The 21,481-nt window shown below is 39.0% G+C and overlaps 1 protein-coding gene across 1 annotated transcript in view; it reads right to left on the bottom strand.

The window, feature by feature from the left end:
- LOC104515740 (RNA-binding protein 33-like) overlaps positions 1-21,276 on the bottom strand; it is a gene marked incomplete at both ends in the record, with an annotated part of 44,155 nt that extends 22,879 nt beyond the window's left edge. The window contains 6 exons of the mRNA XM_010159832.1: positions 1,748-1,953; positions 8,785-8,956; positions 16,135-16,245; positions 17,330-17,630; positions 19,646-19,722; positions 21,195-21,276. Coding sequence (XP_010158134.1) covers positions 1,748-1,953; positions 8,785-8,956; positions 16,135-16,245; positions 17,330-17,630; positions 19,646-19,722; positions 21,195-21,276 — 949 coding nt within the window. The remainder of the gene's footprint in view (positions 1-1,747; positions 1,954-8,784; positions 8,957-16,134; positions 16,246-17,329; positions 17,631-19,645; positions 19,723-21,194) is intronic.
- Between the last annotated feature and the right edge of the window lie 205 nt (positions 21,277-21,481).

Raw genomic sequence — 21,481 nt, 5'->3', positions numbered from 1 at the left:
CTAAAGTCAGACAAAAGAATAAAGTCAATAGGTTTTACAGTTAAAATATCCTCACATAAACCAGCACAAAACCAAGACACCTTTGGAAAACAATTAAGGCCAAAATATGAACAGAACTTCTTTCCCCTATCATCAATTGGAACTGCTGAGAACCATCAGCACATGACAGCAAGGAACAATCAAAGACATACATGTGAAGAACAGAATGGCAAAGAGCAAGGAAGCACACAAGGAATGCAGACATTCGTTCGTTTATTTTTAACAGTGAAAAGTGCCTGGTTTGCTATGTTAAGGTTCTGAATGTGTCACTGGAAACTGTCATCTCAATTATGATGTAAGTCATCGTGACCAGAAATCTAAGTTCCGGTATCAAAATAAATCCTCTAACTTTTGCCTCATGTACAGGAGAGCGTCTCTGAGACAACAGACCTAGCAGTAGCAGCAACAGTCAAAATACAAATTCAGCTAGATTCTTAAGATGTCAATGCAGCCCACCTATCCATACTGCTTGGAGAAAAAACTACTTTAAAGATACCTTTCAAAGGTACTTTGCAAAACAAACTCTCTTGCTGCTCAGCACTCAAATATTCAGAGACATTCTTCTGCTTCTGAACTCACTGATACTAAATGTCAGTCCTAGTCCAGTAACTTCCAAATGGTAGTGCAGGAAGAGTCCCAAGCAGGCAACCGCTTAGTAACAGAGATGTGACACACATTTTTCAGCAGCCACATCTATAGAGCAAAGCAGCTACCAGGTATGCAGCAGAAGATAGTGATGAGCACAAAAACATTTACAGCATTGAAGATGAAAATAACTAGCAAAGACTGCACCAATACAGAAAAAAATTATTCCACCTTCACTATTTTAAAAGCACGAAATATTCTATTGCAGGGCTCCCAACCACTGACATATCCCTATTTTAAAAGCACGAAATATTCTATTGCAGGGCCCCCAACCACTGACATATCCACCAAGTCCTGCTAGTGATCAGCACCTAGAGCTACTGCTGTTGGAAAAAATCTCCTTTGTTTAACAGAGATGACCTTGTCCTGCAAAGACATACACAGGCTTTGTTCTACCATCTCAGCTTCCAGTACATTTTATAACCATTAAAAGTAAGTGTGGCCTACCTCCTGATCACACTTGCTGAGGGTTTTTTTTGGATGGAAAAAGTAACGTCTTTAAGTTTGTGATATAAACTGTGCGATCAGGAGAAAGAGAAACAAAGCTAAATTGATCTGAAATCCCAAGATAATAATCTACCTAGTGGTGATTACCTTCCTAAGGTTTTATCTGCCTTCACAGAAGGATGGCAGGTATATAGATAGGCGTTTTTATAAGTATAAGCAAAAATCTTAGTCTGACAACAAGAAATATTTTACAGAACTTTTTTAAATTAAATTACTAAAATGGGACTTAACATGTTCCCACGCTGCACATAGCAGACTTCTCAGAGGAACTGATTCTTTCCTCCATTCTTATGCAAACCAGTAGGTTGTATGACTCAAAAATCCACTTTTCATTTGGAGGCCTTGAGATTTCTCAAGTTGAGGACAGTAACAGGATTAAGCACATCTGCACAATCATCACGTAACGTAAGGCACACCCTGCCTAGCAGTGCCCTGAAAGAGCAAGAAGTGTACACTGGATTATATATTCCACCCGTGTGAAGATTCATAATTTGGAATGCATTTCTCCCTAATTTCCTGAAAGCATGTTCAAAGAACACTAAGGATGAAAAGGTACCATTGTTGATGGCTGGTTTGGCAGCAGTGCAGGCCTGTGATCCTTCATTCTTCCCCTGTCATTGTCTCTCCTTTGTTCTCCCATTCCGTGGCACATAACCGAGCCTCCTCTTCGCCCTCCTCTCCTTGAGCCATACCGCCCCTGTTTAAGCTGCCTTTCCCTCTCTTCAAATTCAAGTAATGCTGCTTTGGCTTCTGCAGAAAGTTCTGTTAAAAGAAAAAATATTTTAGCTTTATGCTGAAAAGATAGAAAATGTAATGAAAAACAACATTGCTAGAAGTACAGAAGCATCCCTGCAACTAACAAAATTTGCAGGCACTTTGATCTCCTTTAGGTGGCATGTTAACATTTCATTAGAGACATCTTTAAAAGGAAAAAGCTCACAGATACTTGTGTGTGTTGCAGTGGCAAAAACCAGCAGATAAATGAAACAAACATGAACTAAAAGGTTTAGTTGGGTTTTTTTTAATCCTACTGAAGTTTCCCTTATGCTGTAAGAAGAGGCTGTAGGCCCTCACATTTGTGTTATCTGAAACAACATCTCACTTATCTGCAGAGATGTCAGGCAGTACAATGAAACCTCCAATAAACTTTACAGTAAAGGGTATGCTGAGCCTTCCATATAAACAGATTTTATCTGCCAGACTCTTCTGCACATTGGCCTGTTCCAAAAGGAGGACTTTCTGGTCGCTGAAGTGTTTTTCCAATATATTGGAAATTTATTCTTCTGTATGTGGTTTGAGAACCAGCTCTACTTTACAAGTGACAATTCCATGTAAGAGAGCACACTTCAAAAATCTGTGCTCAGCTCAAGGCAAATACATGGTCACTGGTGACACCCACCCAACTCCCAGCACAGGTAAACACCAGAGAAAAGATGGTACTCAAAGACTGCCAAATTAGCTCAAAACCTTGGACAATGCTGATAACATTCAGAGAAAACCACTGTGCTGTGACTCTGCTTCTAACAGGGCAAAATTAAACTACTCTACAAAGAACACACTCCCGATAAATAAAAATGTATTTTGAATTCATATAAATGGCAATTAGTGCAATAATTCCAGTGTTCCATTTTAAAAGCCTGCTCTTAAAGAAGACTGGGTATAGGGACCACTTTTCAGGACAAAGTGGTTTTACTTGCTAATCCTACACAGAGTGGCTGTATCTGAAGATCAGAATAAAAGTAGCTTGTATTCAGCCACTGAGACACTACAACAAGGCCTCCACGTCACCACATATTCTCCATCTAGAATAGAAAACTAAAATTTAGCAATTAGAAAACCTAAGATATCTTGTGTGTCTAACAACCAAAGCTACTTAAACCACCACCTTAAAACATCTTCATAAGTAACCTCAATCAGTCTTTGAAGCTGAGGATGGACAGAAGGGCAGAAAAGGGGGAGTTCCATGCATTCCGCGTGGCACTTGTTCTTATTCGGCTACAAAGACTACCTGCACAAATAAGCTGCAAAGACTGTAAATTTGCACGTCCCACTTTTCAGAGGTATTCACAGCACCTCCAGAAAGCAGGAGCTTTGGGATTTTTAAAAGTTTAGAACCCGTTGTTTAAGAACGCAGTAAACATGATAGCCTCTTAAAAAAAACAGGATCTGCCATGTAGTTTCCTATTTAGTTTCTGAACATTGGTGATGAGACAAGTTTCTCCACCGCTTTTTTTCCTCCACTCTGACTCTGCAATTAAGTGGCATAAAGCCTTAATTTGCAATCATACCAGATACTGCTATGCAATGCTACCTTTGCCCTAACACCTGCCTCGGGACATTGGCAGAGCCCAAGACAATCAGCCTTTATCAGGAAAATCTTATAGCATGCTTAGAAAGGGGCAAGGAATCACACTCCCTCGAGTCTTAGAATGGTATTAAATGTGCACACTATGGATTTCTGAGGAAACTAATGACAAACGTACTCTTGTCCAAAGGAATCAAAAGCATTAGATGCAACTAAAACAACCACCTCCATTCTTAGCTGTCATGGATGAAAACATGTCCACAACTGCAGCAAGTCTAGTTTCTTCACAGGCTTGAAGGTGTGAAAAGGCTAATATGGGTGTTCAGTTGGTCTTCTGGAGGAAAAGACCTCTAATTCCTATATACTTATGGGAAGAAATGGTGCCATTACACTGGAAAGCAATAGCTTTTAACCATAGAGGATCCAAATCCCAAAGGGCATCCTGGGGCATGGTTCTAGTTGGAAAGGTTCCTTTTTCTTTCCAAGGGCAATTTTTCTGTCATCTTCTACATTACAACCCCAGGCTCAGCAAGGTAGTTTGAAAAGCAAAGGTCAGTCATTACAACAAGTACTTGCCACTGATATTCATTCAGGATAAGAAGCTATTTCCTATTAAACAGATTAGAAGTCACCTGTGGGGAAAGCAATTCTTATTGACCCTGGGAATGGAGCTAGGCTTCCTGTAAGGCAAGATTATGTCTGAGACTCAGCCTCTGGAGCACATATGGAAGGACACTGAATCGAAACAACTTTAGAAGAAAGAATATGCTGCTCTAAACAAAATTACTTCAGAGGGCTGTGCTGATTAAGCTTGGGGAAGAGATGACAGCATCCAGGGCAAAGTCCATCCTGATGATTTCGATGTGCAGGTACTTTTCACTCTCTAAAATGAAAACTAATAAATTGTTTTCCTACTCACTTGACACAAAAGTTCTTAAACTTTAAAGACTGTGGCCACATAGTCTACATATTCAGTTTTTCATCCATAAAAGTGAAAATGCATCTAATATCTTGGAAAAGGTATCGCAACCAAAACAAAAACCCCTCATGAATTCACCGCAGCAACTATCATTACATTCATACCACATCTATGACCACAGAAGTACAATATAACAATTTGATTTAAAAAATAAAGACAACTTACATCAAGCATACTTCCCCACAACATGCCACCAAAGACAACAGGGTTCAGAATTTTGCTTACATGCCAAAGTGCAGGTTCAGAGCCTCAGAGACAGACTGCAGAAGTGAAGACTCATGGAGTGACCTAAACTCAGAAATCCCTCAAGTGCTTTATATTGCTCAGTCACCACACAGCAAAATATACAGTCAGCTCAATTATTAGGTGGGCTGTTTATTGAATTTGAGAACACTGTGCCACACACAGAGATCAAGGGAAGGAGATAGTGTGGAACACAGTTTGCAGGAAGGGGAATAAGGAAGATACTCCCCTTCTTCCCAGAAAGCAAGATCAGATTGCTAACTGGGAAGAGAGGTGACAAGCAGAGAAAGAAGAGATGTTCCTTCCCTCCCTAGACTCTTCCAAAGCACAGCCTTTTCACATGAATAGGCCCACTGCTTCTCCCTTTTGATCAGAACACATGGATCCAGGCTGGATGCTGCCATGCCCCCTGGACAGCGTGTGCAGGCTGTTGCAGCGCACAGCCACCGGCTCCTGGGTACATCAACCCTGAGCACAAGTCTCTGCAGTCACATCTGTCTCGGGTTGCTCCCCAAGAACAACAGCATTTCAAATCCCCAGGTTTGAGAATCCCTGAAGCCCTATTATCCTGGATAATACAGAAGCTTACACCAAAAAAAAACATCACATTCCAGAACAGCTATAAAAAACCACCTATGCATTTACATGTATTTGCCATCCAAATTGAGAGAGATAGCAAGTGTTACCCCTTGTTTTAACTTTTTCCTTTCTCCACTATCCAGACTTGCAACCTGACCACACTATGCACTTCTGCACATAGTGCAACAGGACAACAGTGAAATCACTCATTTTAATGCTCTAGTCTTTCACAAAATCTCAGCCACTACTTACCCGAGTGAACATAAGCCAACTAAGCAGGACATAAAAAGTACTATCGCATCCAATAACCTTTGTTATCACCTTACAAATGGCTGTGCCTAAGTGTATGGTTTTGCTTTGGTTTTTAAATTAGAGAATATTTTAATTAGTGATGTCAAACAAAGCCATTTTTCTTCTTCATATTCCTTAATGGGAAACTAAATCCAGAGCGTAATGACAATTCCAACTCCAGGAAGACTTCAGCTACATGCACTGAAAAAAGTTACATATTTCTCAAAGATGACATAAACTGTATTTCTAGAAATCAACTGCAGAGTTGTTCTAAAATAACTCTCCTCTAAAGTCTTCCCAAAACACTACTTGCATTATCTTGAATAAAGAAATGTTTAAGAGTGAGCCCAGGTACATTCATGAGAATAGTCTTTTTTTTTTTTTAACCAGCACACACTTATTCTCATTTGACTGTACAGTTCTCACACACACAGTTAATGCAGTGAATCAGCAATTATTTTTCTAGTGTCTCCAAGTGTCAAGATTAATTTCACTATCGCTGGTAATAAAATGGTTTCAAATGACATCTTTAATCAGCAAGTAAGAATGCACTCCTCCAATAGAGACAAGCTGTCACAAAAGGTCACCAAAATGTGACAGGATGGAAATTACGTTTGTAACTTCAACTGAAATGTTAATTCCTCTTTAAGTGTTTTCTCAAGGATGTTCAGATTTTAAAGTAAGGAGATGTAGCTCTGCAATGAAGTTTCATTTTTAAACCAGCAGCATCTGTAAAAATTTGCTCTATAATCTCAGAAGCAGGTATTTATATAAAAAAAATCATTTGGTCTCTATTAACAAATTAAGATTAATAGAAACCATTTCACAACAGCAAGACTGTATTTTTGTCAACATTTAAAAAAAAAAAGCTCTTTAGTTTATAAAATCACTCACATTTGCATGACTTTTTTTTATATCTTAGAGCCACATCCCATATTACTTAAAAGCACACAGAATCAGTCTAATTCTGAATAGTTTTTAGACACTGTTCCTTTAACAGTCAAGCTCCACTACATGTCTTCTCCTCTTGGCTGGTCTTGTCTTTACACTAAACTCTAGAGTAAATATACAGATAGATGAAAATGCATGCAAATGTCGTTTACCTTGCAATTATGTGCAGAGATTTAGCTATTCCAGTGCACTTTTTTCAATTATTCTGTTTTGTAAAGCCACCCACACCTTTCATATCAATACGATACCATCTGTATGTGGTATGTAGAAATACGGTCTTATGGTTGAAAACACAACTGGAATGCACCTCAGCTAAAACATCCGTTGCTCATATAGACTACTCTGTGCCTCTAAAGGCTTCCCTTCAGCCTTATTCTAATCAGAATAAATTCCTGATTATTAAAACAATGCTGAATAAAGGCCCTTAACACACACTTTGCTTGAAACTGGAAGAAGAGCTTTTTCCTAAATACGAGCAACAAATGAGAAAGACCTTGAATCAAAATCATGCACTGACGTCTCAGCACAACACGGCCTCCATGAACACCACTGTGGAAGTCTGGTTCAGCCTCTGCAGCTGACTCCTTGCTGCTCATAAGTCCTCTTAGCCACAACATCTTTGTTATAGAACTAATGCTTCTCAACATTTGCAGGCAAAGCAAATGCCCAGATTCCTTGCAACTGAATGAAAGAATTCGTAGGTTATGCAACTGGAGAAAAATCCTTAGAACTGACATCCTTTGCAAAGCAAGTCTTTTAAGGTAAGAGGAAAATATCATCATGACGAGTTCTGACAATCTAGGTATGTGTTCTGCTGTCCCAAAGACACTAACTCAATCTGGAAAGAAAGCACAAACACACAGCTTCCAAGCTCAAGCTGCATGACACCCATCTTAAAGCAATCCCGTGTGCAGAATCCATCACAGAATAGTTTGGGTTGGAAGGGACCTTAAAGACCATTTAGTTCCAACTCCCCTGCCATGGGCAGGGACACCTTCCACTAGACCAGGTTGCTCAAAGCCTCATCCAGCCTGGCTTTGGCCATCCAGCCATCCCTACAGTCTGGTAAAACTTGAAGTATCATCAAAACATAGAGCTTCCCTCAGTGGTATCTGACAATTTGCCTTCCTCACCAGTCTACCTCTCTTGCATATCTTGATTCTCTCCAAGAGAGCAGGGCTCTTTCTCCATAGTTTGAATTGGTAGCTTGGTTCAGTAGCAAAACTGTGAGAATCGTACACCATTCTGAAAGCAAAACTTACTTTCTGCCCACCTCCTTAATATCACCTTTTAAATTTGACTTATTGTTATTACCACCACCGTTAGGGCCAACATGAAGAGGCAATACAGCTATCCCCAGGGGGGCAGGTACAGCACCAGTATCAGATACCTGAGAACCCAGGGGACATGAAGGTTCAAATTAACCCTCAAAACCATAAAGCAATGCGATTTTATTTGTAGACAAAAACAGCAGCTGCAAGAAAGCTACAAATCTACTGCTTCTTCTGAACTAGCTGCAAGAAAGCTACAAATCTACTGCTTCTTCTGAACTAGCAGTGGCAAATTCATTGGCTACACAGAGCAGTTTTCCGAGAAACAAACTTCTGTTATGCTACTCAAATATGAAGAAAATATGCCCTTCAGACACTGTCTAAAGAAGCAAGGTGGTAAGAGATCCAGACTGTTCCATGTTAGAAAAGCTGAACCCAGAAAACAAGGGTTTCCATATTTTTCTAACACACTCACCAGCCAGTTACAATTTCTCTAGACCAATTCAATATTGGGAACAGAACAGTTTCACAGCATGCTTACGTTCCTGGGGGAAAACAGCAAAAACGCAGGTATTGCATAGCAGAACATAAGTAACAAGATTTGTCTTATCAACTGAAAATCTTCCAAGGATGAACGTCCAAAGGAATTCCTTAAAACGTGTTCCACCACAGTACACAGCGAAGCACAGATCAGATAGCTGCTGCTTGCAAACAGGAAAGCTTTTAAAAACACCGCAACAGTCTCAATGAACCACCGCTGCACTGTTTGTCAAAACACAGTGTGCTTAAAGGAGACAGCACACAGCCTACAACATAACACAAACGGCTTTGGAAAACTTCGATATGGGCCAGCCTAAGTTAGAAGGCAACTATATCTTTTGCCATTAAACTCTTTCCTAGAAGTTCTGTCATGCCTGTCTTTTAGTTTCTTCTATTATAGCTCTTCAAAATAGCCCACTGCAACAAAACCTCACCCAAAGTTTCTGGAATGTTTCTTCTTTCTCTTGTCACATCTGAGAGCCTAATTATCGTCCCTTCCTTCCGTTCCGTTTTGAAACGTAATCGTCCAGACTCTTCGTCATCATCCTCCTCTTCATCAGACTCTTCTTTTGTTTCTTGTTGAAGTTCCAGAGACTCAATAGCTGCCTGAATCACAAAATAGAGGACATAGGAACTGAAAAATCTACTGGTTTGTGACCACTGTCAAAAAATAAAGCTTTCTTTAAAGGACCCTTTGTACAAGTTTTGATGACACTGTACATTAATCCCATTCATAACTTAGTGAACATTTAGGAGCCTGGTGAATTTTTTTACAAATATAGTGATAAGAAGTATAAAGTAAGTGACACAGTAAAATCTACTGTGAAAAAACAATATGCTGCAACATTTACAGGAACACTTAAACTTCAGGTAGAACCACCATCTCATTAGTGGCTCCTTTTGCAAACAGAGCAACATTTTATCACTGAATTGATGAAGATACAAACCTGGGGTACTACCCGATTCAAGTAATACAAACATTAAATCTTTTTTCATTTGCTAACAATTGTCAAAAATAGCATGTTGTTTAAAAAAAAAAAGATAACCTTACATCCTAGTTTTATTACTCCAGGTATGTGTAACTGGACTTGTCTTACTTTTTCTACTCCTTGAGTATTTCCCAGTTTTAATTCAGCTACTGATGAAGATGAAGAACAGGATTGGGTAAAATTTGAGCATATTAGGTTTCTATATTGGAATGCGACTCCCATGTCCTCATTTACTTGCAGTTCTCTCATTTATTGAGAACATTTATTTAGATGAAACAATGTCCCCAGTGAAAATGGATCACTCACATTCAAATTTAAAAAAAGAAATAAAAAGAAAAAACGAATTTAATTTTCCTGTGCTGGCATGATAAAATTAATGTTCAGAATGTTACACAAGTTATATTTGATTTCTGGAGTTGAAAATTAGAAGTGTTCTAATACAGTATGATCTTCATAAAATATTTGGTTATTTCTTGTACCAGCCCACTTACTCATTTCTTAGAGCCTGCACATGCATTTTAATTCACTGCAAAGCCACTAAATACATTGTTACTTTTATGTTGCTTGAGGGCAGTTAAAAAAAAAAGTGAAATAACATGTGAAAAACGGTTTAATCTTCTAATTAACCAAATCAGTGCAGTAATTTATATGAAAAAGGCGTAGCCTGTGTCAGTCAGATGGACAGATACTAAGTCACAAATCAAGAAAGAGAATTAACAGCAGAATGGTGCAAGAGATTGCAAATTTCTTTATCCAGGAGCCCAGCTTCATCCAAAACCAAAACCAAACATGGAAAGTAAGATCAGAGACAGAACCTGGCAATACAGTTTCTACTGAAGCATACATATACCATAGGAAGTCAAGCTCAAAGCTCCTCCAACTTTGGTCTGGTGAATAGATGACCTGTATACTTAGTTACAGGCTTTAATGGGCTACTGATCCCAAGTTATTTTCATTTCATCACTTCCTTATCCCAGAATGTGCTTTATCCATTCCAGGCAAACATTCAAGCACTATATTTCCTGACCTCACAAAAATGCTTAGATGTAGCTAGAAGAATAGTCTGAGTTCACTAAAAGCTTTAAGCCTTCTTTTTTAGATACATTTATTTTCATATAACGACTTTATTGTATCAAAAACCACAGCTGAAAACAACAGACAGGATAGCAGGCAAAAAACCTTCAAAACAAAGAAATTCAAACCTCAAAAGTAAACCCAAATTAAGCATAACTGGTCTGATTAACATATCCATGTATAATGAAAGCACCTCTGAGGACAGGCAGTCAAGACTCAAGGAACAGAGGAGGGATGTTAGCAAGGAAAGAGACACTGAAGTGGTTTAATAAAAAACAAACAAAAACAAGGGAGAAAGACAAGGTTAGCACTTTACTTACAAAAGAAAGGCTCCCAAAAGAGAAAGGAATAGCAGCACATCTATCAAGTCTATGTTTTTAACTACCATAAGCCCCATAATTTTACTGTCCCAATGCTTGTCTTTAAAAACCCTCCCTTTAGGATGAGGATTTGGAAGTTGGAACTCGAGTGGCTGTTTTTTAGTGAGACATGCTCTGAGCCTCTTGCTTTAAGAGTATAAACCCCACACTCTATGCCCACACCCCTTAATAATCTATGCTGGAATTCCAGTTTTCATCCAAAGGCTGGTCTTAGCCATGTAAGTTTTGCACTTACAGGTGGATTACTTGTACAAAGGGTCTGTGTGTGGGTCAGCCTGCAGAATCAGGACCAGAACAGTTAATGCAGTCTGCATTGTCCTGTAAATTTTTGCAATGCTTTAATGAAATGCTACAGAAAATATCTGCAGAAATTCTGTTGCTTTTTGACAGTTATTCATTCTGGAAAAAGTATATCCATTCTAAAAAAAAATAAAGCAAGCTGTAACAGACTACAAGACAGCTACTTTCCTATGCAACAATGAGTATTTCTCAAATTTTTTTAGACCAGCACTGTTCTATTCCTAGCCATTTACACCAATTCTGCAGTTTTCGGTCTAACTCACTTTATTCATCAGTATTATGCTCATGCCACCTGTTAACAAACAACAGCCATACCAGCATTAAATATCAGAGACCAAAAAAAAAAATCAAAGGAGCTAATGAAAATGCAGGCACTAAGGAAGAGCAGCGCTCCAGAATGCTGACCCATGTCCAAGTCTGATTACACGTATTATTGAGGGATTTGTATTAGTTGCGATGGAGACACAAACATGTCTGACAGCCAACCATATGGTCTCTACATACAGCTCCAGGAAAGGTTATCGGAGCTGTGTAGGAGCATACACCCTTCCCCTGCAATTTGTTCAATAGTTGTAGCGTGCAAGACTTTGTATCGTCTTTTCCAACCACCACTCTAACACGATGAGTTGTTCTGCCAAGATTGCTATATATGAATGGATTCCATGTTCTGAAATAAATTTACAGAGGAAAAGACAAGTGCAGACAGAATTAATACACACCAGTACTTACAGGGTTCTATTTAATACTTGCTAACCACAGTATCTCTGCATACACGTAAACAGCCACTTGAGGTCACTCAACTGGTCACAGACAAGGCTTCTTAGCAGCTCTCCCCAAAGGGAGCTTAACACTTCCCATGACACCTTGCACAAAGCCACCGAGGAGTTTTGCTGACTCTTCATTACAAAGAAAAATAATGACTTTCTATCGCAAGGTCAGACTTTTCTGCCATTCTCCTTAAACGATTACACCATAAATCCCAGTCACTAAGCAGAAGTCCCCATACTGGATTAGGATCTGCTATGGAGCAACAGTGAGTGCTCCTGTCCCAAACAGCTTACCAGGCAGTTCCAGGACTGATGACAGACATAGCCAGCAGAAAGCAGGAGGAAACACTATGCACAGAATCATTGAATGGTTTGGGTTGGAAGGGACCTTAAAGACCATCTAGTTCCAACCGCCCTGCCATGGGCAGGGACACCTCCCACTTATTCAGCATGATAAATGTTGATTTTAGCACAGGATTCTCCTAAACATGGGACTGACAAGTGTTCTGGAGAGCTCTGTGCCTGAGACTGACAAGATGTACAAAGCAGGTAAGCGTTTTAAAGGCTAAATTAGATTGCTTCCACGTGAAACATTAGGAAGGTGAAACAAAGAACTTCCACTAAGTAGCTAGTAAAATAAGCAGTGGAGACTTCTACCAATCTCACACTGAAGCAGCAACAATTGCTCAGTCCTAAGGGATCAAGAAATAATGGAGAGCATGTAAGAGGATATTACACCTGTTCCAAGGGCACCTCCACTTCACAGATGAAAAATTGAATAAAAAAAAACCCCAAACCTAAGAGCTTCTACCTATGTTTAAAGCTTGGCTATTTTGATTTGCACTCTTCATTTTTTTTCCTCCACACCGACAGGTATTGTCTTCAAACTTGAAGAAAATAACTAAAATGCGTAAATTTTGGCTAAACACAGACGGAACAAATCAGACAGACACACTGGCCTTCCCCCCCCAGCCCCCAAAGTCTATATTCTATCAGAAGACAAGCAGTATGCAGCACTTCTTTGGGAAATGTTTTCCTGATTAAAGTCCTCATCATTTCTTAACAGCATAGCCCAAGACAGGGTTCAAATTTCTGCAACGAGAAACCCTCTATGATAGATCTCACAGATTAGTAGTTCCAATATAAAACAAAGAAATTAATGAATTCTAATTTTAGGAGGTTACATTTTTATGAACCTATCATAGAAATGATTAGTGATGATATTATTCTAAAAACATTTAGGACATAACTCACATAACTTTTACCACACCTATCTGCTGGTGAAACTTCTGGGTATTGGGGTTTTCTTCGCACCTTAGGAAGGCAGAAGTATTTTTTGAAACATTACAACATTTTTCAAGGAAGCTCCAGAGTGTTATTTATTCAAAATCAGTGTTCTAACCACTGTTTCAAATTAAACATCAAGGGAAAAAAGCATGTCTTGAACCTGATCTTGCCAAGGACACAAACTTTTCCTGCCTCTTCCTCACATCTGCTGCCTGAGTTGTACTCTTAACAGGTGTCTCACTTCCCTTATTCACCAGTTTCCCCCATCATGTTCCAATTCCCCAGCCAGTCAGCTTTTCCCCTGCTTTGCAAAATTCTTCATGTAATATAATGAACGGCTTTATTTGTCTTTAATGTGGTAAATTACAACACTAGCAAACACTTTATCAGTACACTCTCAAGTTATTCAGGTGCCCACTTTAAATCAAGAAATAATAATGCCATTTATATGTACCCCATCTATTAGCGCTCCATTCTTACATTGTATGTTCTACAGGAGAATGCCAGCAATTACCCTTGTTTACAAGCAGTGAGTGAGATTTAAATTAACACTGTGTATTGGGTTTGCATGGCAAAATTTTGGTAGTAGTGGGGCTACAGTGGTGGCTTCTTTGAAAAGCTGCTGGAAGCCTCCCCTATGCCCAACAAAGCCAATGACAGCCATCTGCAAGACAGACCCGCCACTGGCCAACAGCGACACCCCCCCCCCGCCACTGGCCAAGGCCGAGCCCATCAGCGACGGTGGTAGTGCCTCTGGGATAATGTGTTTGAGAGGAGGGGCAGGGGGCGACAGACTGCACAAATGCAGCAAAAGAGAGGAGTGAGAATATGGAGGAGGAGGAGGAAGAGGTGCCCCAGGCCTGTGGAGGACTCCAAGCCCGACCAAGGGGATGCCTGAAGGAGGCTGTGAGCCTGTGGGCAGCCCACACTAGAGCAGACTCCTGGCAAAGTCACTCTATCCTCAGGAGAATGGTGTGGGAGAGAAAATAAGATGGAAAAAACCTCATGAATCAAGACAAAGGCAGTTTAATAAAAGCAAAGCAAAGGCCTCAGGTGGAAGCAAAGGAACACAAGATTTATTCTCTACTTCCCATCAGCAGGCAATGTCCAGTGTTTGTAGCAGTTGCTGCAGAAAACAAACTTAAAAAGAATGCCCACCCCTTCCTCCTCCTTTCACTTAGTTTTTATTGCTCAACTGACATTGTATGGTATGGATTATCCCTCTGGTCAGTTTGAGTCAGTTGTCCTAGCTGTGTCCCCTTCCCACTATCTTGCCCACCCCCAGCCTGCAGGGGTAAATGTTGGGGACACAGCCCCAATGCTGTGCCAGCACTGCTCAACAGTAGCCAACACACTGGTGTGTTATCAACACCTTTCTAACTACTACTCAGAAGCACAGCACTAGGAGGGTCCGTCTCAGCCAGACCCAATACACACCTGTATAAAGAAAACTATTCAGAGCTGGAGGCAGGTATCTAACCATGTAATAAACAGCAGCACATACTCTAGAAAGGTTCTCCCTCTTGATGGCATTCTCATTTGGAGAGTGCATTTGTGCGCCTAAAGACAAATGTAAATAAGCTACATATGAAATAATAAAGGAATAAAAAGATGGTATTACTTTGGAGACAAGAAACCTGCAGCAATCTGCAAGCCATCAGGATAAAGACAGAATGTAGTTTAACTGAATAAAGATGTGGTCAAAACGTTCACATCACGTGAGTCACATGATTAATATTCTCCAAAAGCTTTATTAACAAAATCAATTAAAAACTCAAATGAATATTATCTTCTGAATGAGAGGAATTTAATTCTGAATTGGACAAATTTAGACATGATTATTACAGAATTCTCCCTAGTCCATACTCTAAAAATGAAGCTGTGCTTTTTTAAAGCAGCGAGTTTGACAGTGAATCCCAGCTATGTACTTAATCTTACATGATGCACACCACTTTCATCATCTCATACAGACTGTGGCTGCAGACAGCACAAATGCATCAGGATGCTTTTAAAAACACCAGAAAGAAAGTGTATGTAATGCAGCAAATGAAAAAAGCAAAGTGTTTCACAGTTATTTAGAAGGGTAGATTTAATACTTAGGAAATAGTAAATTTCCTATGTTTAATGTATATTTGGTGTAAGAGGTCCTGCTTGCAACAGCAAAGACCAAACACAGGTGGCCCCTTTCACTGCATCTCTTCACTCACCCAAGAATGTTGTTTTATTATAATAAGTTTGATACAAGTAAAGCCTATCACAGCACACCCATTTGTTAGAACTTCATAGAAGAACACTGCTGTGTCTGTAAGGAATTAATTTCCGGATGAGTTAAAGCTCCAAAGAGGGAACACATTCTGACTACACTTCTCAGCAGGCAATCCATTCAATCCTATTTAATTAAGAAGTGGAATAAAAGTAATATTGAAGTAGATTCCTGGTGGGGAAAGGAAAAAATCCCACATCAAAAACTTGCTGCAAATTAATAACAGGTATGATACACTGTTCAAGGCTACAGACAGTGAACATATACTTGACAATTTGTAGCATAAGCTGATCTTTGGCTTTCTAACATAACCTTCTATGCTCGTGTTCCTCCTCAAACTGGGATACCTGAGAAATGTATCCACGCTCCCAACAGTAGCAAATTATCCATCTGGGAAGTGAGGCACCACAGCTGTTAGAGGTTTAAGAAATAGCATGCAGTACTATCATTCTCCCACCCAAGAGGGTCCCTGAAGTTTGAATGCTGAAGCTAAGATTAAATATGGACATTTTGAGCTCTCCCTTACGATTTTCATCCAAAGGGGGAGAGGGGATCTGATGCCTGTGACAATATAGATGCTATCACAATTCATCTTACGTAAAGAGTAATACCATCAATAATTCAACATTGGCAAAGTTGCATCAGTTCTTACCCCGCAATATAGGCAAATCTAAATATGTAAATTCCAAAACAACTACTTATTTCATATTTCCATTAAACATACCTCTTCTGATTCATTTGTTATTGTCTGGGATTCTTCCAGCTCCTCATCAGCTGTATATTCTTCTTGCTCTTCTATTGCTTGCTCATTATACGACTGCATGTAGTCTTCATCCTAAGGCAGTAACACAAGAAGGTGAAAAGACATAGTCCACTTGACAGATTGCAAACCCATCTGCACTGTTACTGTCCCAGAACTGGAAGAGAGAAGTATTGCATCTATCAGAACTGTCAATTTTAAGTGACATATCGTAAGGTATAATTAGCGAGACTTTTGACTAGACAACAATTTCAATATTATCAAAACTGTAACCAAAACCGTTTTCATTCAGATCCTAGGAATGTCATCATAAAGAGCCCATCTACTACTCTTTGCCCAACCTACTTCCGTACTTCTACATCCTATTCATGAAACAAATACTGCAGTACTTTCTTACCAAAGGAAACATGCACCTATAGCACATACCAGATTTTATTCCATCAAAAACAAACATTCTTAAGACATCCTGCAAGTGCTTACACATAAACGGGTTTGATTCTGAACAAAAACCAGGAGTGAACCCTTTCCTAAGTAAGTGCGCTTGTATTTTAAAATATGTCATTGATCACATGCAGATCTAATTAAGATTAAATCATTTCACTAGCAATTAAAGCCAGTGCATGTTCTCTAACACACTGCTTAAATTATATTGAATTATGCAGGTGACATTTTCTGAACTAACCTCCAATCTCTTTATTCAGGTTTAGACAGTTCTCAGTTACAAAAAGGATGAACGAGCAGGACATCAATCACTTTGGGATATTAGCACCTTAAAGATGTCTTTAGCAGGTCAATAATCTTTTCACCTTCGAAGGACTTTATCTGATCTTGTCTAAAGCCTGGATAAAAGCTTTTGCATTAAGTACTTCTAACAATTGGCAGTGTATCTCCACCACACAAAGCTGTTTTCTTCCTTAAGGATACAATCCTCAAGGTCATGATTCTCAACTGCCTTCCAGCATGACAAAGGAACATTACCTACCGCCAAACAAGCTGTCAACACAAACTTTGTCACAGCCTAGATAAAGAAACTGGCAGACAGTGATAATAGGTCTAATTTCCCCTCCTCCCTAGGGAGGTAAACAGATTTCAAATCAGGCTAAAACCCTATGCACGTGAAGCAATGTTATCTTTGAAGATACAATAGAAAGAAACTCACTGGAAATTCATCTAAGGGTTCATTGATTTCAAGGTCTAGCACTTCATCATCTTCTCCAGGCTCTTCCCCATACTCTATTTGGTCTTCGGACAGTTCAGGATCATTGCCTTCATAGTGTCCTTCCTCTGCATACTCTGAAGCATATATTTCAGGGGCTTCAGATTTGTCATAACCAATTTCATCTTCCCCTTGGTCATACTCAGACTCGTGTTCTATGGATTGATTGTTGATGGTCTCGGAGAGTTCATATGATGTAAGCAGGCCCGATGTAGCGCTGAGGCTAACTGTGACACCTTGAGAACTATGATATGGGGGGAGAGAAAAATTCAGAGGCTGATGCATAAGTCAACTACTCAAAGATTTAGCAAAACAAAGCCAACAAATACAAATTCTCTAAGTTGGTAGACAAAATTATACCGCCCCAGTGTTTGATTCCATGTCACATTCTCACAATGCATACCGTACTGCAGCTTATCACCAGCTGCAGGCTATTTGACCAGGGGAATCAAACCAACCAGATGGTTTAGCAGGTCAAACTGGCAAAACTCCTGCTTGGTAACCAAAGCAGACTGGATTCAATTTTAATTCAAAGACTAACAAAAAAATACACAAGATTACTATAACTGCATCTGTTTTCCCAATCTTCCAGTATAAGCTAGCAAATTACTTTTTATTAAATGTATTAATATTGTTCCTTCGTGATTATCTTCAGTTCAAACTTACATTTTTGTGACAGATTTAATGTTCTACTTAAGATAATGTAAAATACATGGTCAAGAACTGTCATTTAAATGCTTAAGATATTTTCTAACTCAGTAAACACAATGGCACAGACACTAGGAAAAAATATGGACAAAAAACCTGGCAAGTCTTCTGGAGAAAAAGCAAACCTCAGGATTTACTGTTTACAATAGCTAGTGCCACCAACACATGAAAGAGCAACTAACCAACTGCAGACTAGTTATAAAAGCAGAGGAAAAAAGTTCTTCTTGATTCAAGGTCTCTGGGTAAAAGGAAAACAAAAATACTTGTTATTACATTCCAATTATTCACTATTTTCATTAAGTTTGAGGGAACAAGATCCAGGCAGCTTTGAGCTATTTACATCTATAACACAGAGAAGATTTAACACAAAAACGAAGACATTACACAGGATTATCGTTATTCTCCTAACCAGAGAGGCATAAATGGAATGAATGGAGTGGAAAAAAAAAGAGGGGAAGGCACTCCCTGACAATAAGACTGCTAAAAACATAGGACTTGTCTACAGAAACCTGCTTCCACTGAGCAGTATTGTTATGCTTTTGATACTTTCTCATCACTTGTGCAGTCACATAGCCATCCCTGATGCCTTGGGCTCACAAGGAGGAAATCCAGAGAAGAAACAGAAAGACTGTAACTGGGATTCCTCATTTTGAAGGGAACAGTCCAACCCACACCCCTGCAGGGAGGAAAACAGCAGCCGACGGAGATATTGATGGTCTGAAGTATTTCACCACACCCTCATCAATCCAACACATGGACAGGACTCCTTATGCTAATTCCAGCCAAAAGATCTCTCACAGCAACATACAGTGTATTACATATATATTCATACCCCTTCAGACAACACGCCTGCATAGCATGCAACAACTGAAGGAAAAGCTGGCAACCACACAGGTCATTAAAAGCAGCAGCAGTACTGCATCACTTCTGCATCACAAGCATCTTCCTTCCCTTTTCAGTCCAGCTTGAAAAGTAAAAACGTCAGGACGTACATTTTGACTTGTAACGCCCATAATTCTGTCTTGGAGCTGTGTCACCAGAAGGTATTCACAGAGCAGGATCCTTGGTAAACACCCATGGAAGTACCTGCTCAAGCCTATAAACTCTCTACGAAATATTGTGCTGTTTAATTGTATCCAAATATTTAAGCCACAAATCAAGCCTTTAACTATGACACTTCCCTCCTCAGGGTATTCGAGTTAAGGTAAATTTTTAAAAGAAAGATGGCAGAAAAGGAAACCTACAACAATACCAAGAAGGCACAGAACAAGAGCTATTAAGTATTTATAAATAATTTTAAATTCATAGGAGATGATGCTGTTTATAAGCTTTTTTTATAGATTTCAGTTAAATTTGTTAGATTCAAATAAGCAATCATTTTACTGAAATGCTTACAGTGTTACTGAACACACGTATACATCATTAAATAGCTGGCTAGGTAAAAAGCAAAACAAAGTATACACTGATAACTTCAGTTTAGTTACTCGTTATCAGCAGTAGTATTCATTAATAGCTTACTTATTCAAAATATAAGACATGGAAAAGAGATACCTAAATTCTTGTTCCTCTTCATTGTCACTTTGCAGAAGATCATCATTCAGCTCTTCATCTGACAAGTCTGACTGATTCTAGGTTTCAGAAAAAGTCAATCATGAACATCAAAAAGAATTAAAACTTTTAACTAACCAGGTACTCAAAATATTGAAACTTCTGAACACCAAGTATTCTTTCTGAAGAATGGATCCAAGACTAAGACCATATCTTCAATGAAATTACCTAATTTGATGAGAAAAAATATACTATGCAAGACAACAAATCTGAAATAAATGTTTGACAGTGTCATGGCAATTTACAAAATTCAAGTTTGCCTAGCTAGCAACACTTTTCACTGATGCATCCCCAAAGACAAGAATTCACTTAAATACCAGGAAGAAAGTTTAGCTTTAGTGCTTATTTAACTGCCTTGTGAGCCTGATGCATTAGGCAAGTCAAGAAAAACCACTAAGTTACTGCAGTTTACAGAAAGCAGAGATACTTAGGAGGCTGAAGGAAAGGGTATGACAATATGAAGAAAATTGAAAAAACATAATTAGTTTGTAAGTGAAGAAAAAAAGAGAGTAAGGTGTCATGCCTCTTCTGAACTCCTAATTCATCTACCAGTTTCAGTAGTTTGTTGGGGATTTTTTTTGTGGGTTTCTTTAATAATTACTAACTAGAAAGAGATAACTGCAGTTTTGCTCAGCAACATTATTTCTATCCTCTAAAGTAACAGGGGCAGAAGGGGTAGATTTAGATAAAAGTACTTGATGAGATTAAGTAAAAGCAAGTCTAGGCCAAATAATTCAGGGAAAATTTCCCAAGAAATAGATTACGACTCCATCATATGAGTCCATACCCAACAAGCCCTGTCTTCTTCTGCAGATATCTGGCAAATCCAAACACAGATTTAGTTCTTTTCATAGTTTTGATTATGGAAATAGGTATCAGAGTGAGGAATAGCAGACAGAGGGGAACTCGTTTATGTTCTCCAGTGCTAACTGTTCCCGTATTCTTTCCTCACTGCAGAAGTGGAAATCTGCCTACTCATTAGACAAAGTCTAGTGGATTGTGTGCAGTGAGTGGATCTTTAATAGACACCACTGATTGCTTTTTTATTTACTCTCTGGTAAATACTGATGGTATTTTGATGAGTAACTTTTAATAGACAGGAAACTGGCAGTTGAAGTGTATTCTCCAGAATGCTAATCAGCATTCAGGAGGCATAATTGTTTAGTCAATATGAGCTACAGAGAAACTGATTGAGAACCATTTGCTTTTTGAACTGCGTGTTATGAGGAGGAATGTATCTCCAAAAAAAAGAAGGGTTTTTTCTAGAAGCACTGTTTTAAAAAGCCACACTTGGAGGTATTTCAGAAAGGAAACAAAGCTTGGGGTGCAGAGTGCTCTGGCAACAGGGCAGATCTCAGGCACCTGTGGCTGTCAGGCTTTGGGGAGGCGACTAAAATACATAAAAGGCCATACCAAACAACTGAAGTGGGTAAGTTGAACGTTATTGACATTTCTATATCCATAACAATGCACTTCAATGCACATCTCTTACCTTTTTGCCAGTTAGCAAATCCTCTCCAAGCAAGTCATCATCGAGTTCACTAGAAAACATTAATAAACTTAAGAAGTTGAACCTTAGAAAACAGAAACAAACACCATATAGGGTATAGACCTTAAAAAAAAAAATAACTGAGGAGAATTGTTGTTGAGTCTGTAATAAAGCTTTCCTCTTAGCAAAGCATTCAGCAAGTTGAAGGAGGAGATACATATATGGTCTATTGCTTAGTTTAAAATACCAAAGTCTACCATTGCACAGTTATTTCCACATGCTCTCTGTAT

This window comes from Eurypyga helias, unplaced genomic scaffold, assembly GCF_000690775.1.
Source record: "Eurypyga helias isolate BGI_N326 unplaced genomic scaffold, ASM69077v1 scaffold281, whole genome shotgun sequence".
NCBI lineage: Eukaryota > Metazoa > Chordata > Aves > Eurypygiformes > Eurypygidae > Eurypyga > Eurypyga helias.
This window is presented reverse-complemented; position numbering and strand designations above follow the sequence as displayed.